The 16,868-nt window shown below is 42.7% G+C and overlaps 1 protein-coding gene across 5 annotated transcripts in view; it reads left to right on the top strand.

Moving 5' to 3' along the window:
* LOC115471274 overlaps positions 1–16,868 on the top strand; it is a 171,053-nt gene that overhangs the window by 123,065 nt on the left and 31,120 nt on the right. For all 5 annotated transcript variants that reach the window (XM_030205002.1, XM_030204978.1, XM_030204984.1 and 2 more), the window contains exons 12-14: positions 3,292–3,337; positions 7,823–7,879; positions 13,440–13,544. In XM_030205002.1, the coding sequence (XP_030060862.1) occupies positions 3,292–3,337; positions 7,823–7,879; positions 13,440–13,544 (208 nt within the window). The remainder of the gene's footprint in view (positions 1–3,291; positions 3,338–7,822; positions 7,880–13,439; positions 13,545–16,868) is intronic.

Raw genomic sequence — 16,868 nt, 5'->3', positions numbered from 1 at the left:
AGCATTTTGATGTTATGCTGATATTTGATTGTCCAGTGTTAGATGTTTGTTGAGAATGATTCCTAGTATTTTAAGTTGTGTTTCGATGTGGTATGTTTGTTGGTTGATTGTGAAGTTTTGGTAGGATGTGGGGTTGTGTGGGCTGGATAGTACTAGGAATTTGATTTTGTCTCTGTTCAGTTTGAGTGTGAAAGTTGTTGCCCATTCTTCCATGAAGTCCAATCCTTTTTTAAATTTTGTCCTGTATGTTTGTAATACTGTTTTGGAAAGGTATGAAGATGGTGATGTCGTATGCATATATAAATGGTTTGAAACCGATTAATTCCAGTTTTTACTGAGTGACGCCATCATTACATTGAATAGTATTGGTGATGTTAGCGATCCCTGTGGTACCCTGCACGCAGAGATCCATGAGGCTGATGTTTGGTTGGATATCTTTACAATGTAGGATCTGGTCTTTAGGAAGCCATTGAACCATGTTGCCACTGATGTCTATGTTGTCGAGCAGTGTCATTAGTGTGGTATGGTCTGCTAGGTCGAATGCACTTGACATGTTAAATTATAGGAGTAATACGTTTTGTCCTTGGCATATTATGCTTCTGAATTTTGTTATCAGGGTGTTTATGACAGTCTCAGTGCTCTGTTGTGGTTTGAAACCTGATTGTGATTTATGAAGAACTGAGAATTTTGTCAAGTATTTCATTAATTGCTATGTTTAGACCTTCCATCGTTTCGGTCAGTAGTGGTATTGTGGCTACTGATCTGTAATTTGTGATATCAGTGATCTTGCTGGTAGTGTTTTGGGGGATAGGTGTGAGTACGGTTGCCTTTATCTGGTGGAAATTGACCTCTTTCAAACATGTATGTGATGCGTTTGATGAGATACTGGATGAATCAGTTTGGTGGGTTTTTCATTATGTAGTTGGGACATTTGTCAAGTAGGCAGTATGCATGTGCATATTTTATCATTAGTGTCTTTACTGTGTCTAGTTGGGGTGGTTTGAACGTGGTCTATATTCTGTCTGATGTGGTGCAGTTGTGTGTTTCGCAGTCCTGTAGGTTGTCTGTGATGTTTATTTGTGTTTTTTGCAAGGTTTGATCTTGTGTTTATTTTGTTTTTGAAGTATTGTGCAAGCTCATCTGCAGTTGGTGGTGTTTCAGTTATTGCCAGTATGTTCTGGGTTTTCAGTAGGTTGTTCGTGAGTTCGAATATTATTTTTGTCTTGGTTTGGTTGAGGTTCATATATGCACTATTGTGTTCTGCTTTCACTTTCTTTATGCTGTTTGTGTATGTTCTTACGGCTTTGCTTCATATGGTTTTGTTTGTGTCTGTTTTGTTTTTGGCCCATGCTCTTTCAAGTTTCCTACAGAGTTTCTTCATGTATAGTGGTTTGTCATTAAACCAGGGATGTGGTTGTTTTGTGATTTTTGTTTTGAGCGGTGCTATTTTGTTTAGTGTGTTTTCACTTGTTTCGCCCGTTTCTCATGAAGTGTTTATCCTCGGGTGGTATTTCATTGAGTTCATTTATTGTTGTTGTCCAGAATGTGTGGTTGTCTACTTTTCCTCTCATTGTGAATGTGTGTTGGGTTCTGGCTCTCTTTTCTTTGTAGTGTGAAAGTGAGCTTGCTATAAACCTTTAAACCTGCCTACTTGAGAAGTAGAAAATTATCATCAGGTAAGACCCAATTTTACCTTTCTTTTGAACCTATGACATGTCCAAACCAGAGTTAAGGGTTTTCCTCTGCCTGCAATGTGACAGAAATATTCACACTCTTTGATATAACTTTCATTTACTTTCAAGCTCAATGACTTCAAAAGTCCAGTTGCAAAGGAGCAATATTGGAAATCAATGAAAATGTTTCTTGAAGGTTGTCAGGGCAAAAAGTGCAGTTGTCTTTAGAATAGTCACATAGGCATGAGATGAAGGCATTCTCTTTGATTCCCTCAAAAGCAAAAGATGATCATATTACCATTTGCTCTGAGCTTCTGAAGTGTGTCCTACAAGGACACACCTGCACCGTTGATCCTATAGCATCTTCATGATAGCACAAGGATGCTACTGACATATATTCATATTCTGTTATTGTAGTCATCTGGGTGCATCAAGTAGCAGAGATCAGTCATATATTAATTTTATGTGGAATCTACCAGTAGCACAGATATAGCACAAAGCTTTCTGGCACTCAAATTCAGCCTCAGTTCTCTCCTGTGCAACAACCACAGGAGCAATCTCCAAGGTCTCCAATTCTACTTCCACTGTAGGAATGGAATGGCTCATCTCTGGCTGCTCCACCAGTCCTTTCTAGAGCATCCTTCCTCACACAACAGAGTCAGCATTCCAAAATAAAAATTGACTTTATTGAGATGGTTAGCATCTTATATTGAACTCTGTTATGAACAAAGTCGGTGCTCCATTAACCAGTAAAGTAAATCTCATCAGATCGTAGCCACTGGATCTACCATAGGGAAAGGGAATGGAACGATATACCGCCTATCTACGGGGGGGGGGGGGGGGGGGGGGGGGGGGGGTTGCAACTACATTAAAAGTGGTTTACATAGTATATACAGGTATTTATACCTGGGGCAATGGAGGATTAAGTGACTTGCCCACAGTCACAAGGAGCTGCAGTGAGAATCAAATCCAGTTCCCCAGGATCAAAGTCCGCTGCACTAACCACTAGGCTACTCCTCTACTCCTAAAGTGTGCTTCAGTGGGTTCTACATGTAAAGTAGTGACTTGGTTCTTGCGTCTTACTTCAGCTTCATATTTTGACCAGTCCACAATCGGAGACAGTGCATTCTGTCGGTGTACTGGCCAAACAACTTGCACTTTCTTGGCAATCAGGCTACTCCTGAACATGGACAATTCACAATGAGATGAGCAGCCCTGAGGTTGGGAGTAACCTACATGCATGCCTGAATCAGTTCTGCTTGTTGATGATTCCTCCTACCTTCTTGGAAATTGCATTACTTGGTGAGCTATGAAACTGAGAGAACTGAGGAGACTGCTGTGCTTAGGAAGGGGCTGTACATTCTTAGAACTTCACGCTTAGTTCTGGGTTCCAGAAGAGTTGTTGGGACCTGGCAGTGTTGAATGATGCCGTCCCCTTGAACCTGATCATTCCTGCATTAACAAAAAAAAAATATTGTTCTAATGCTACATTAATGAAAAAAAATCACTGAGTGTTCATACTTACTTAAGCAGGTTTCAATAAAAGGAACATTTTTAGCTAATATTGAAATACTTTTGATTGATTTTTTTTTCTAATTTTATTTTAAATGACAAACAGCCGTAAGAATACTACAGCGAAAAAAAGTGGGGATCAGACATCGCAGGTGAGTAGTGCTCCATTAACTGATTACTACTTTGTCCTTGTCTGCTTTTGAGACACTAAAATAATTTCAGGTCTAACTATTCTGAAGATTTGAGTCAGATAAAATATTTTTAGCAGTGCTTTTTTTGTGCCGGTACGCGCCGGTACAGCGTACCAGCACCTTTTTTTCCTAGGCTCATCTACCCACCCTTAGCTCCCCAGCCCTGCTTTCCGTTCCTGCCACCCGCGACGCCCCTTTTAAGCCCCCATCGGGTTCCAGCGCCCCAGCCCCAGTTGCCCGTCCTTAACTTCCTGACAGCCCCCCCCCCAACACGACGCGTTTAAATCTTTTATTTTTTTTTTTTACGTGAAGTCTCAGCGCCGGTGTTTAGTGAGAGGACCAGGCTCGCCTCCTCCTGCCTTCTCTTTGTTCCCTCTCAGTGTCCTGCCTTCCTGTGACGTAGTTTCCTGTTTCCGTGAGGGCGGGACACTGAGAGGGAACGAAGAGAAGGCAGGAGGAGGCGAGCCTGGTCCTCTCACGCCGGTGCTGCGACTTCACATTAAAAAAAATAAATAAATGATTTAAACGGGGGGGGGGGGGGGGGGATGTGGGGCTGTTGGGAAGCTAAGGGCGGGCAGGTGGGGCTGGGCCCTGGAACGACGGGGGCTTAAAAGAGGGGGCAGGTGGAGGCCTGGGGTGAGTTACTGGACATGGAGGGCAGGATAGGGGGCAAAGGAGAATCGCTGGACATGAGGGGAGAGAGGACAAATTGCTGTACATAGATGGGGGGGAGGGCAGAGGAGAATCGCTGGACAGGGAGGGGAGGGCAGTGGAGAATCACTGGACAGGGAGGGCAGGGGAGAGATGAGAATCGCTGGACATGGAGGGGAGGGCAGGGGAGAGGAGAATCGCTGGACGTGGAGGGCAGGGGAGAGAGGAGAATCGCTGGACACAGATGGGAGGGCAGAGGAGAATCTGGACATGGATGGGAAGAGGGCAGGGGAGAGAGCAGAGTTTCTGGACATGGATGGAGGGAAGGGTAGGAGAAATGCTGGACATGGATGGAGTGGAGGGAAGACAGGAAGGAGATGCACATGGATGGAGGGGAGAGAGGAGAAATGCTGGACATGGATGGGGTGGAGGGCAGGGAAGAGAGGAGAAATATTGGAGGGAAGGAAAGAGATGCACACGGTTGGAGGGGAAGGGAGAGAGTAGAAATATTGGACATGGATGGAGGGGGAGGGAAGACAGAGGATGTAGATGCACATGGATGGAGGGGGAGAGGAGAAATGCTGGATATGGATGGAGGGGAGGGGAGACAGAGGAGGAGATGCACATGGATTTAGGGGAGAGGAGAAATTTTGGACATGGATGGAGGGGAGGAGAGTTGAAATGCTGGACATGGATGGAGGGGAGGTAAGAGAGAAGAAGTGAGATGAACATGGATGGAGGGGAGGAGAGAGAGGAGAAATGCTGGACGTGATGGAGAGAGGAAGGAGCTGTATACTGACAAGGTGAGGGAAAGGGAAAAGAGGAGAAAATCTGCACATGGATGATAGGCAAAAGCTGGATCCACTCTATACCTCCTCCAGTCAAGTTCGCAGAGGACTCAGCTTTTACCTATGGATGTAGGGCAAGAAATGAAGGCGGAAAATAAAGAAATAAATGGAAAGCAAGCCCTGGAAACGGAGTTAAGGGATCAGATAGCCTCAGAATCAGAGACTGGGACCAACATTTTCAGAAAAACAGTCACCAGACAACAAAGGTAGAAAAAATCATTTTATTTTCATTTTAGTGTTTGGAATATGTCCAATTTGAGAATTTACATCTGCTGTCTTATTTTGCACTGGGTATACTAGAGCAGTAACAGCTTACAGAAATTATTTATAATGAAAATATCACAAGTTATTTTTTGCTCTTATACTGGTATAGTATTTTTAATGATACTGCTTATATGCACCACGGCTGATATAAAGGGTGTGGCTACCGTGGGTGTGGCTACCGTAGGGGGTGGAGCCATATATGGTGACCCCCCACCCCTAATGAATACCGGTACCTTTTTTCCTACAAAAAAAGCACTGATTTTTAGCCTCTAGGTACAAATAGAGGAAGTTTTCCAGATACCAACTTTGAAGAATGAAACATTTTCTTTTCATCTCAGTCTTTTAAACTGTTAAAAAAGACTCAGCCAACATTTGAAATGTGCAGTGTGCTCTGGGAGCCCATTGGGAGCAATGTTTGGAATTTTCAAGCGTTTACACCACAGGTGGAATCACTTCTTGATAAAGTTGTTCTGAATTTTTCCCCTGAGATCATTTTTTGACAGTTTTGAATTTTTCCTCTGAGTCAAGCACTTTGTGCCAAAACATGTCAAGTATTTGATTGAATAATTGGAATATTCAGATTATTATTTGTTTTTAAAGTTGCTGATCTAATAAACCTGTAGTTTTTTGGAAATATTACTGGGCGCTCCCTTTAGAAAGTGAAGTGTTCTTCCTTTTCTTGGCCATTGTGTTGTTTAGTCTGGCTGCCTGATAATTAGTTTTTGGAATTTGGCAGGTCTTGGCTGGGGGTGTGTGGGGGATGTTAACTGTTTGAGCCAAAAATTGAGCACGCCATCTGGGCCAGGGCTCTTCCAGTTTGGGAGTGTTTATTCTCTCCCCCCCCCCTCCCCCCAGTGATTCTAAGTAATTCACCTACTTGCTGATTGAACTCTCTGTTGACTTCCCTTTACTCTAGGGAACTTTTGTGATCATTTTGAAATATTAGTTTAAGCCTCTAGCGTACCAAGTTCCTCCCCGGGTGCAGTTGCGCAGCTATCGGTTCAACTGGTTCCCTGCCCATCTGACGCTACTTCCTGTTACAGTGCAGGGGACTGTTGCATTATAAGGGTGTACTCAAGGATATTCTAAGGGTTATTGTGAGCAGCATTAGCAGAAACAGTATGGCTATTGAAAGGAAAGTATACTTATGGGGTAAAAATGGGGAGCAAAGAGGGAAGGGACGAAGGAAAAAAAAGGAGAGAGGGAGATGAGAGGGCTAAGGGAAGATAAAAGAAAATATAGGAAAACACAGAAGGGGAAAAAAAGAGAAAGGGGGAATCCTGAGGATGCTGGTTGCATCAAAGCGACGGGGTCAAAAAATATTGTAGTCTGCATCTCGTGTGAGGTTGGGATCCATAAGGCATTCTGCCCTTTTCTTTTTAGCTCCTTTTTTATGGAGCGTGCTACTCCTTTATATATGAGCAGAGACTTTTATAAGAAATTCTGTTATACCTGTTTTTCTTTTCTTTTTTTTCTTCTTTCCCTTTACTTGTTTCTTAGCTAACTTTGCTTTCTTATCAAGTTGTTTAGAGTTCCTTTCTTTTCCTGTGTTTTTATCTGTAAACCACCAAACATTTTGCAATAAATGGCAATATAACAAATCTAAATAAACATAAATGTGATGGAAACTTGAAAGTGTTACATTTCCTTTCATATTGATTCCTGTGGAATTTAGACTGAAGAAATGATTCACCTGTGTTTCAAAAGTACATTTTTTTTATTAATGTAATTTCATCATACTAACCTCAGCTTTGGGAGCATGGGTGAGGTAGTTCTTCTCTAATTCTATGGCCACCATCAAGAAGGCTTTTTCATAGTCATATAATGCTGATAATTTAATGCACTATCAGGTGCCATTCTAAAGAGTCACAGAATTTGTGGCTTCCAGATTATGAAAGGCACCAGAGCAATTTGGCGGCATTCAGTATAGACATGTTATGTTTAATGTCTTTCAGTTGGAAATTTCTGTAGATCCTGAATTTATTCAAATGTAGCCTATGATTCCTTTGATCATCTTGTTCTCAAACCAGCCAGCTAAGTTTTCAGAGATTCATAATGAATAAGCATGAGAGAGATCCTGCATGCATTGCCTCCATTATAAATCACTATAAATATGCACCACTGAAATCGTACTCAGTATCCTCCACCAGCAAGAAATAGTTAATATCTCTCTATCAGGAAAGAAAAAGCCTCAGAAATGTGCAGGTTATTAATTTGCAAAAACCTGCTTTCATCGATCACTGGCTCAAAAAAAACCTTCTATTTTTTCATATAAATATGCCCCCCAAATTTTTATTTTTCTTATGAACTTAACATCCAGCTACTTAGCTTAAACAAATACAGAGGTCTCCCTGACAATGGCCACTGTTTCACAGTGGCCAACTGCTGTTTCAGGGGGTGATAAACCTTCTCTGTAATACGCAGTGCTATCCAGTGAATATTCATTGTAGATATCTTGAAAACCTGACTGGCTTTTAATGTCCCAAGGACTAAGCTGAAAAACACTGTCCTAATTTATATTCCATGCATCAAATACTTTTACTTTGTTAGCTACAAAATATATTCATCTGGTCATTCATAATCATGTAAACAATTTGTCATAAAAATGTGTATACACCAAAAGATAGTCACTCATTTTCTTCCATATTATTTTTTTATGTTTTCTACATTGTGGAAAAAAAAGGAAACAAATTCAAGCTTCTCTGGCTTTACTTGCAACAAAGACTTATTTGATTATCTGGTAAGTGTCATGTTTTATTTTTAAGTACTGTGTTATGCTATAGATGAAATGAAAGTTTTTATATAATGGCAGTTTTATAGTTAAAAAAAGGATATCACTTTTAAAGATAATAAGATAGTTTTAAAAAATGTCCTATTGTACTTCACCCTGAAATGCATATTGTAGTATCACACTATAACTATTAGGTGTGCAGAATGCTGTGTTGTAAAATACACAGGTACACATTATTCTCTGAGGACAAACAGAATATCAGTATTCAAAAAGAGGTGATGTACAATGGAGCCATAGTTGGAGCTGTGAGAACTAGCCATCAGAGCTTTTTAATAAGTACTCATGGCTGTTATTGCTGTTAAAGGGCTTCCACCAAATATTGAGTTAAATTGTGTGAAGGTGTGCATTTAACACTTTTTGGTTTCTGTAGTTGCTTTTTTGTGTTGAATTTGTAGACTGTTGTGTGGATCAATGAAACAACCTCCTACTTCAGTGCATTTGGAGTTATATTTTTTAGGGATGGGCACCCAGAAATGTTTGTTTCGTATTCATTTTTTCCAGTTGGAAATGAATGTCATTAAGAGTGTGCATTTCTCTTAAAGACTTCATTCTATTTGCATATAGTGTACTCGTTTTCCCAATAGTACACACATCATGCACAGTTGGGAAAGAGTATGACTATGTGCAAATAGTGTGCTCTCTTATTGCTAAATGACATTTGTTTGAAAAAACTGCCATCCCTATTATTTTTAGACAACAGAATGTAAAAGCTGTACAAGGACTTCTGTGAAATGAATTACAGAGACTTGTGGAAGTAAAGCAATCAAGCTTCATTCCAAATATTGGGACAGAACATTTTTACATTTACATTTTACATAGTAACATAGTAGATGACGACAGATAAAGAGACCTGTATTGTCCATCCAGTCTGCCCAACAAGATAAACTCATAGCATAAGGTATGATGTGATACTACATATGCATACTTTATCTTGATTTGTCCTTGCCATTTTCAGGGTGTAGACCGTAGAAGTCTGTCCAGCACTAGCCTTGTTCTCCAACTACTGAAGCTCAGTTAAAATGGGACGCCTTTTTGCATATTTGTCCACCAGGCCAGAGAGCCCCAAGGGGCCTTATGACAAGTATTACATCTGGCACCCTGTGAATGGCCCAAGTCCACTGTGTGCATAAGGTCCATTGAGCACAACACTAAATACTACTTCCAGAAATCTCCAGGCTGTTGACCCCCTCACCTTATCCTCTAGTATCTCTGATCTCCTCCCTTCCATCATGTCCTCCGAATCTGTTGACAAAGCTGTTTCCACTTACAATGCTACTCTCTCCTCTGCTCTAGACACCCTTGCACCGTCCATCTCCCGTCCCACAAGACATACCAATCCCCAGCCCTGGCTGACCCCTTGCACCCGATACCTTCGCTCCTGCGCCCGTTCGGCTAAACGCCTCTGGAGGAAATCTCGCACCCATGCTGATTTCATTCACTTCAAATTCATGCTATCCTCATTCCAATCCTCCCTATTCCTCGCCAAACAGGACTATTACACCCAATTGACTAATTCCCTCAGCTCTAATCCTCGTCGTCACTTCGCCACCCTCAACTCCCTCCTCAAAGTGCCCTCTGCTCCCCCCCCCCCCCCCAACTCTCTCCTCAATCTCTGGCCAACTACTTCCGTGACAAGGTCCAGAAGATCAACCTCGAATTCACCACCAAACCTTCTCCTCCTCTTCATCCTATAACCCACTCTCTCAACCAACCAACCCAGGCCTCCTTCTCCTCTTTTCCTGATATCACCGAAGAGGAAACCACCCATCTCCTCTCCTCCTCGAAATCCACCACCTGTTCCTCAGACCCCATCCCCACCAACCTACTTAGCACCATCGCTCCTACTATTACCCCCACCGTCTGTCATATCCTCAACCTCTCTCTCTCCACTGCAACTGTCCCGGACACCTTCAAGCATTCTGTGGTCACACCATTCCTCAAAAAACCATCTCTTGACCCTTCCTCTCCAAGATACTTGAATGCGCCGTTCACAGCCGCTGCATTGATTTTCTCTCCTCTCATGCCATCCTAGATCCGCTTGAATCCGGCTTTCGCCCCCTACACTCGACAGAAACGGCACTATCTAAAGTCTGCAATGACCTGTTCCTCGCCAAATCCAAAGGTCACTACTCCATCCTCATCCTCCTCAATCTATCCGCCTCTTTTGACACTGTCAATCACAACCTACTTCCAGGGCCCTGTCCTCTCCTGGTTCTCCTCTTATCTCTCCCATCGTACCTTCAGAGTACACTCTCATGGTTCGTCCTCCTCCCCTACCCCGCTCTCTGTTGGAGTTCCTCAGGGATCTGTCCTTGGGCCCCTCCTTTTTTCAATCTACACCTCTTCCTTAGGCTCCCTGATCTCATCTCATGGTTTCCACTATCATCTTTATGCTGACGACACCCAGCTGTGTCTCTCCACACCAGACTTCACTGCGGAAATCCAGGCCAAAGTATCGGCCTGCTTATCCGACATTGCCGCCTGGATGTCCAACCGCCACCTGAAACTTAACATGGCCAAGACTGAACTTATTGTTTTCCCACCCAAACCCACTTCTCCTCTCCCTTCACTCTCTATCTCAGTTGATAACACCCTCATCATCCCTGTCTCATCTGCCCGCAACCTCGGTGTCATCTTCGACTCCTCCCTCTCCTCTGCGCATATCCAGCAGATTGCCAAGACCTGTCGCTTCTTCCTCTACAACAGCAAAATTCGCCCCTTCCTCTCTGAGCACACCACCCGTACTCTCATCCACTCTCTCATTACCTCTCGCCTTGACTACTGCAACCTACTCCTCACTGGCCTCCCACTTAGCCACCTATCCCCCCTTCAGTCCATCCAGAACTCTGCTGCACATCTTATCTTCCGCCTTGACTGATATACTCATATCACCCCTCTCCTCAAGTCACTTCACTGGCATCCGATCAGATACCGCATACAGTTCAAGCTTCTCCTACTAACCTACAAATGCACTCGATCTGCAGCCCCTCCTTACCTCTCTACCCTCATTTCCCCTTACGTCCCTACCCGTAACCTCCGCTCTCAAGACAAATCCCTCCTTTCAGTACCCTTCTCCACCACCGCCAACTCTAGGCTCCACCCTTTCTGCCTCGCCTCACCCCATGCTTGGAACAAACTCCCTGAGCACATACGTCAGGCCCCCTCCCTACCCATCTTCAAATCATTGCTCAAAGCCCACCTCTTCAATGTCGCCTTCAGCACCTAATCACAACACCTCTACTCAGGAAATTGAGACTACCCCAACTTGACATTTCGTCCTTTAGATTGTAAGCTCGTCTGAGCAGGGACCGTCCTTAGTTATTAATTTGTACAGCGCTGCGTAACCCTAGTAGCGCTCTAGAAATGTTTAGTAGTAGTAGTAGCTTCTCGTTTTTGAGACATGCCAGGTATATTACATACACTATTGAGGTCATGTGACCAAACATTCTCAATTGTTCCATGCTGATGTCTGCCAGTTTTTAGATTTTTACCACTGGACACTAAATCAATGATCCTTTGCTACCAGAGGGGCTTCATGTTTATGCATTCTCAAATTGCTCAAATGCTGTGCTATGCATTGCTTAACTTTACATTTGGTTTGGCATATATACCATTTGTTGCAAGGGCAACAGTTGGCCTATACCACTTTGGAGGAATTGCAATCCGTATTACAGTTCAATCTAAATGGTCTTCCTGTAGCTGGATTGGTGACATCCTGTGTGACAGTAGCATACTTGTAATAAGCGCAGCCATAACACTTATCTTGCCCCCTGACTACTTCTGTACTAGCAGGCCAAGATCTCAATACTGAAAACCTTTCCCCTAAATTACAGACTTTAGTAAATGCAAAGGTCAGGCTGCCCACTGGTGTAAACTTAGCAAAGGCCAGTGTTTCCGTATAATGTGTTTAATCAATGTTGCCTGGTGTGAATGTGGCAGTACACATACTAACCTATCTTCAATATCTTTAGCATCAGAGCAGTTAAATAATCACTGTCGATATATATTGATTGCCCTTTTCTTAGCTAACTTAATAACCCTGTCTGGGCCTATAAATGAAATCTGAAAGAATCCTGTGTGCTGCATAATCGTTGAGTATGCAAAAGTTACCCTATGGGAATGCCTTCTTTCAACCGCTTAGTGTGAAAACTAGTGTAATGTAAAAAAGTGTTTCTGTCCGTCTTTTTCAGAAAACTGAAGTCTCAAATCTATAATTTTGATAAACAATATGAATGTCCAAAAAATCTAAACTGTACCCTCCAATATGAGATTCAAAACAAATGTTAGAATCACAAGTATTCAAATACTGAAAAAATGAGTCAAGTAATGATGTTCCTCGTCCAATTAAAATTACATCGTCAATTATAAGGAAGAACATTTTTTTTAATTATTCTGCTCATTCTAAATTCATATATTGGTTGAAACCAGCATAAATCCCTTTAAAAATATGCATTTCAAAGTGTTAAAAGCTATGAAAGGAATACAAGTAAGAAATGAAAGTAAAGCTCAAATTGACCCCATTTTCACAGCAGTGCTGCATGCTGTTCTAAGGTTTAAAAAACATTCCAAGTGAGAGCTGGGTGGATATCCATGGATATTTTATTTCAACTAAGTTTTGAAGGAAGAGGGCACCATGGGGGGGGGGGGGATGCAGGACTCTTAACCTCTGTTCTAAATGTCCTCAATCTCCGTCCTCTGAACCTCATCCTTCTGCATAGAAGAGATAGGAGGAAGAACCCTTTTGGGAAGAGAACACCTCACCCACTAGGAGTGGAATCGGCGGGGGGGAGGGGGGGGAGGGATGAGGGCCCTTAGGAAGGGAATGAGAAGAGAGTTTACGCTCAGATGGACAATTAAAAGGGAGGATTATTGCTGTCTGGGATGAGGGATTCAAAGGGGGTTGTCCTTTTGCGCCTGCCCTTCATGCAGGCATTTATGCATCCCTCAGGGCAGGTGTAAATGCTTTGTGCTCCCCTTGTAAAATGGGGGATACATGTCAGTATGTTAGGCTTACCTAAATTAGTCCCACTAAACTTAGCTGGCCAGTGCTTGAATATTCACTGATAGTTGGCTATATTGCACTAAGCGCTAATATTCAGTAGAGATAACTAGCTGTCTCGTGCTGAATATTAGCATTTATTTATTTATTTGGATTTTGCTCACACCTTTTTCAGTAATAGCTCAAGGTGAGTTGCATTCAGGTACATTGGATATGTTTCTGTCCCAGGAGGACTCACAATCTAAGTTTGTACCTGAGACAATGGAAGGTTAAGCGACTTGCCCAATCACAAGGAGCAGCAGTGGGATTTGAATCGGCCACCTCTGGATTTCAAGACCGGGGCTCTAACCACTAGGCCGCTCCTCCAGCTGTTCTTGGCCAGTTAAATAGCATTGAATATCGGGCCCTTTGTGTCTAGAATTTGAGTTAGTAATCTTTGAAAAAAAATTCATCTTTAAAAAAAAACAGCAAGCAAAATAACACATTTTTATGCTTTTTTTTTTTTTAAAGCAAAACTTTGAGATACTGTCTAATGAAGATGCAGTGTTCATCCTAAAAGTTACCCAGAAGTTCACAGATTCGTTAATTAAGTATCGGGAAGACATTAAGGCAAAGGTAAGCTTTATGTTGGTGTAAAGAGGGGCCCTTTTACAAAGGCGCATAAGGGCCTACCCGTGTGCAGTGCACGTCAAATCGGCATAACCACCCGGCTAATGCGTGCGCCTGGCAGTAATTCTGCGCACTGGACTGTTACTGCGCAGGTAATGCGTGAGCCCTTACCGCTAAGTCAGTGGATGGCGTTAAGGGCTCAGGCCATACATAGACACACATGCTGGTTTTCATTTTGGCGCACGTCCACTTCCCGCCCCCCCCCCCCCCCCAAAAAAAAAACCCCCCATTTTTCCAGATGCGCTGGAGAAATAGTCCAGCATGCGTCTAGTACACACACCCACAATCAACATTTTGGAGCGCCTTTGTAAACGGGCCCCAGAATTTGTTGTTTGTGTGTGGCATGTGAAGTATGTGCTGTGCGCACGCTAGTGTTTTTAGCGTGTGCTGACTTCTAGCGTTCGCCAACACTAGAAACGCCCATATAGCCTATGAGTGTCTCTAGCATTAGCACGTGTTAAAAACGCTAGTGCACCTTAGTAAACAGGGCCCTAAATGTAATGTGTCAACAAGTTTTAGTTACCCACTATGATGATTATTAAGTGTAAAGGAATAACAGATATTTTAGAAGAAAATCATTTTTGAGAAACAATATTTATCTGTAGAAACCCAGAAAAGACCTGGGTCTTTTCTCTCAGGCCAGAGATATAGCAAGATTGTTGTAGATGGTGCAACGCACAAGGTCCGTTTTGAGTGGGATCTAGAATGAGCAATCAGAAAACATATATAGTAGTTGAACTGATATTGTCGTCCATTTGTTTTACTCAAGGCTGCTGTTATCCAGATGAAAGAAGAGCATGAAGCCAAGTCCCGAATATCAATGTACTTTATTGTATATAAGGTTCTTTGGGGCATAAAATCAGTTGAACCATGTGCTGCTCACATTACAACATTCTTACCATCTAAACCTTGCAATGCTCATTTACCATCTGCATTCGGAGACCACTAATGAGCTCTATGGGCCATTGTCCCAAATCATGTAGTGCTCACATACCTCCAGCAGAAACTCCTGGTGGTGCAGATGAATGAGCTTCATGGTTCACAAGCAGCTTTGGGTGAAGTCTGGAGGTAGTAATGTCCCCTGTATTATAGAGCTTGCATTCCTAGGTGATGAGTAATCAAAGTTTGTTCTATAATCAGCAGCTGGAAAATTACAAGAACCTCAGTAATTGGAACTAGAAGAATATAGATACTTTACCTAAGATACATACAGTCAACTCCACTAATTAAACTGTTAGAGGTCTCTTTCTCCTCTCTACACTGTTTTATAGGGGATGTTTATCACTGTTTTTGTGGTGTTTTTTTATTTTACATGTGCTAAATTCCCCAGCTGGAGCTAATGTGATTTTGGCAAAATGAGTTTAGTTGAATAATGTTGAAGGAAATGGGAGCATGAAAGTGAGGAAAAGAATTTGATGCCATTGTATGAAAAATTATATAGAACCAAGAATCATAGACCAGTCATTCAAATCAATATCAGGGAAACTGCATTTATTAAAGTTATTACTATAAATGACCATTGTGATTATGTATAGGAAATTATTATTGGAGCAGTATCTTTGAAGTGGTACTTGGATAAAATGCTTACTTGTTAGCCTAGATAGGTATCACAACTTGACCTTAATTTAGGATTCTTTTTATTGGACTAAGAATACACTTTGACTAATAAAGTTAAAGGAGGATAAATATATTGTAATTAGAGGTGAGAAAGATGAAGATGACAAACAGCAGAATTTACAGCTATAGGAAGACTGGTAATGAATAAGGAAACAAATGTTTCTATTAAGTCTTTTGTTATACACTTTGGGGTAAATATTCAAATGGTGGTGGTCAACGGCTTTTTGGCCGTTGCTGCTGTTATGCCTAGATATTCAATGCTGAGCCATGTCCAGGCACTGAATATCCGGTTATATGTGGCTATCTATCCCTTATGTGGTTACATATCAAAACATAAAAAATGAAGGCAGGCAGACCATAAGGCCTATCCAGTCTGCTCATCTATAACACCTACCATCCCTTCTTCCCCCTCAAAGATCTCTGTTCCAAGCTTTTTTGAACTCATACAGTTTTCACCTCTACCACCTCCATGAGGAGGCCGTTCCATGCATTCAGCACCCTTTCCATGAAGAAGTATTTTCTTAGGTTACTCCTGAGGCATCCTATGCACCTTCATTCCAGAGCTTCCTTTCAATTGAGAGAGACTCACCTTCTATGCATTTATGCCATGGATGTATTTAAATGTCTCTTTCCATGGAGGAGTGGCCTAGTGGTTAGGGTGGTGGACTTTGGTCCTGGGGAACTGAGGAACTGAGTTCGATTCCCGGCACAGGCAGCTCCTTGTGACTCTGGGCAAGTCACTTAACCCTCCATTGCCCCATGTAAGCCGCATTGAGCCTGCCATGAGTGGGATAGCGCGGGGTACAAATGTAACAAAAATAAAAAAAATAAAAATTATGTCTCTTCCCACTATTCCAGGGTGTGTGGAAATATGTCCACCAACCAGCAAGTGGAGATAAAAACTCAAAACTGAGCTGCTCCATATAGACTCACTCAGCCAACCCAGTTCTCCAGTATTTTCTATTCTAGCATGGACAGGCTATTCAGCCTCTGATTCTGGAATCCGTACTCAGGTTCCAGTTGGTCAGCTGGTCCCCAGTAGAGCCTGGCTTGTATCTACAGTTGAAGAGTCATATCTGGTGGTGCCAGATCTCTCTGTCTCTAGTCCCCAGGGGGGATTTCCGCTTCCTAAGCCCTCCTTCCCTTCCTTCTTTCTTTCTGCCTCACAGTCTGTACAGCAGCTTTGAAAAAAAATGTAATAAAAGGCTTTAAACAAAAATAGTAAAAAGAGGAAGACCGGAAGCAGGAGAAGGAGAAGGAGCCGAGTAACAGCTGAAGGTGTGTCGAACAGACCTTGGAGAGGTTTCCTTACAGTAGAGGGGGGAGGCATGACTCTTCACAAAGACTGCAGACCAACTCGGTGAGTTACCCCCTACTTCTTTAGACCTGGGGGGGGGGGAAGAGAGTTCGGCCAGTCGTGGAGCCTCGGCGATGTAAAAAAAAAAAAAAAGTGCGGCGAGAGGGGACTAGAAGCCTCGGCATGCAGGGAAGCATGGTATCTCTGTCAGAAGGGATCAAGCGAAGTTCGAGTTATGGGGACCGTCGCTCGTTCTCAGGCTGCTATACGGCGTTCAGACTGGCAACTCCAAGGGCAACAGGGGAGCTGGAAGCTGACGCCGTATCAGGGGAGAGTCTCCTGTAGCGGGCAGAGTC

Source organism: Microcaecilia unicolor, chromosome 1 (assembly GCF_901765095.1).
Source record: "Microcaecilia unicolor chromosome 1, aMicUni1.1, whole genome shotgun sequence".
Taxonomy (NCBI): domain Eukaryota; kingdom Metazoa; phylum Chordata; class Amphibia; order Gymnophiona; family Siphonopidae; genus Microcaecilia; species Microcaecilia unicolor.
Note: the sequence above shows the minus strand (reverse complement) of the source record. Positions and strands in the feature narration are given on the sequence as shown.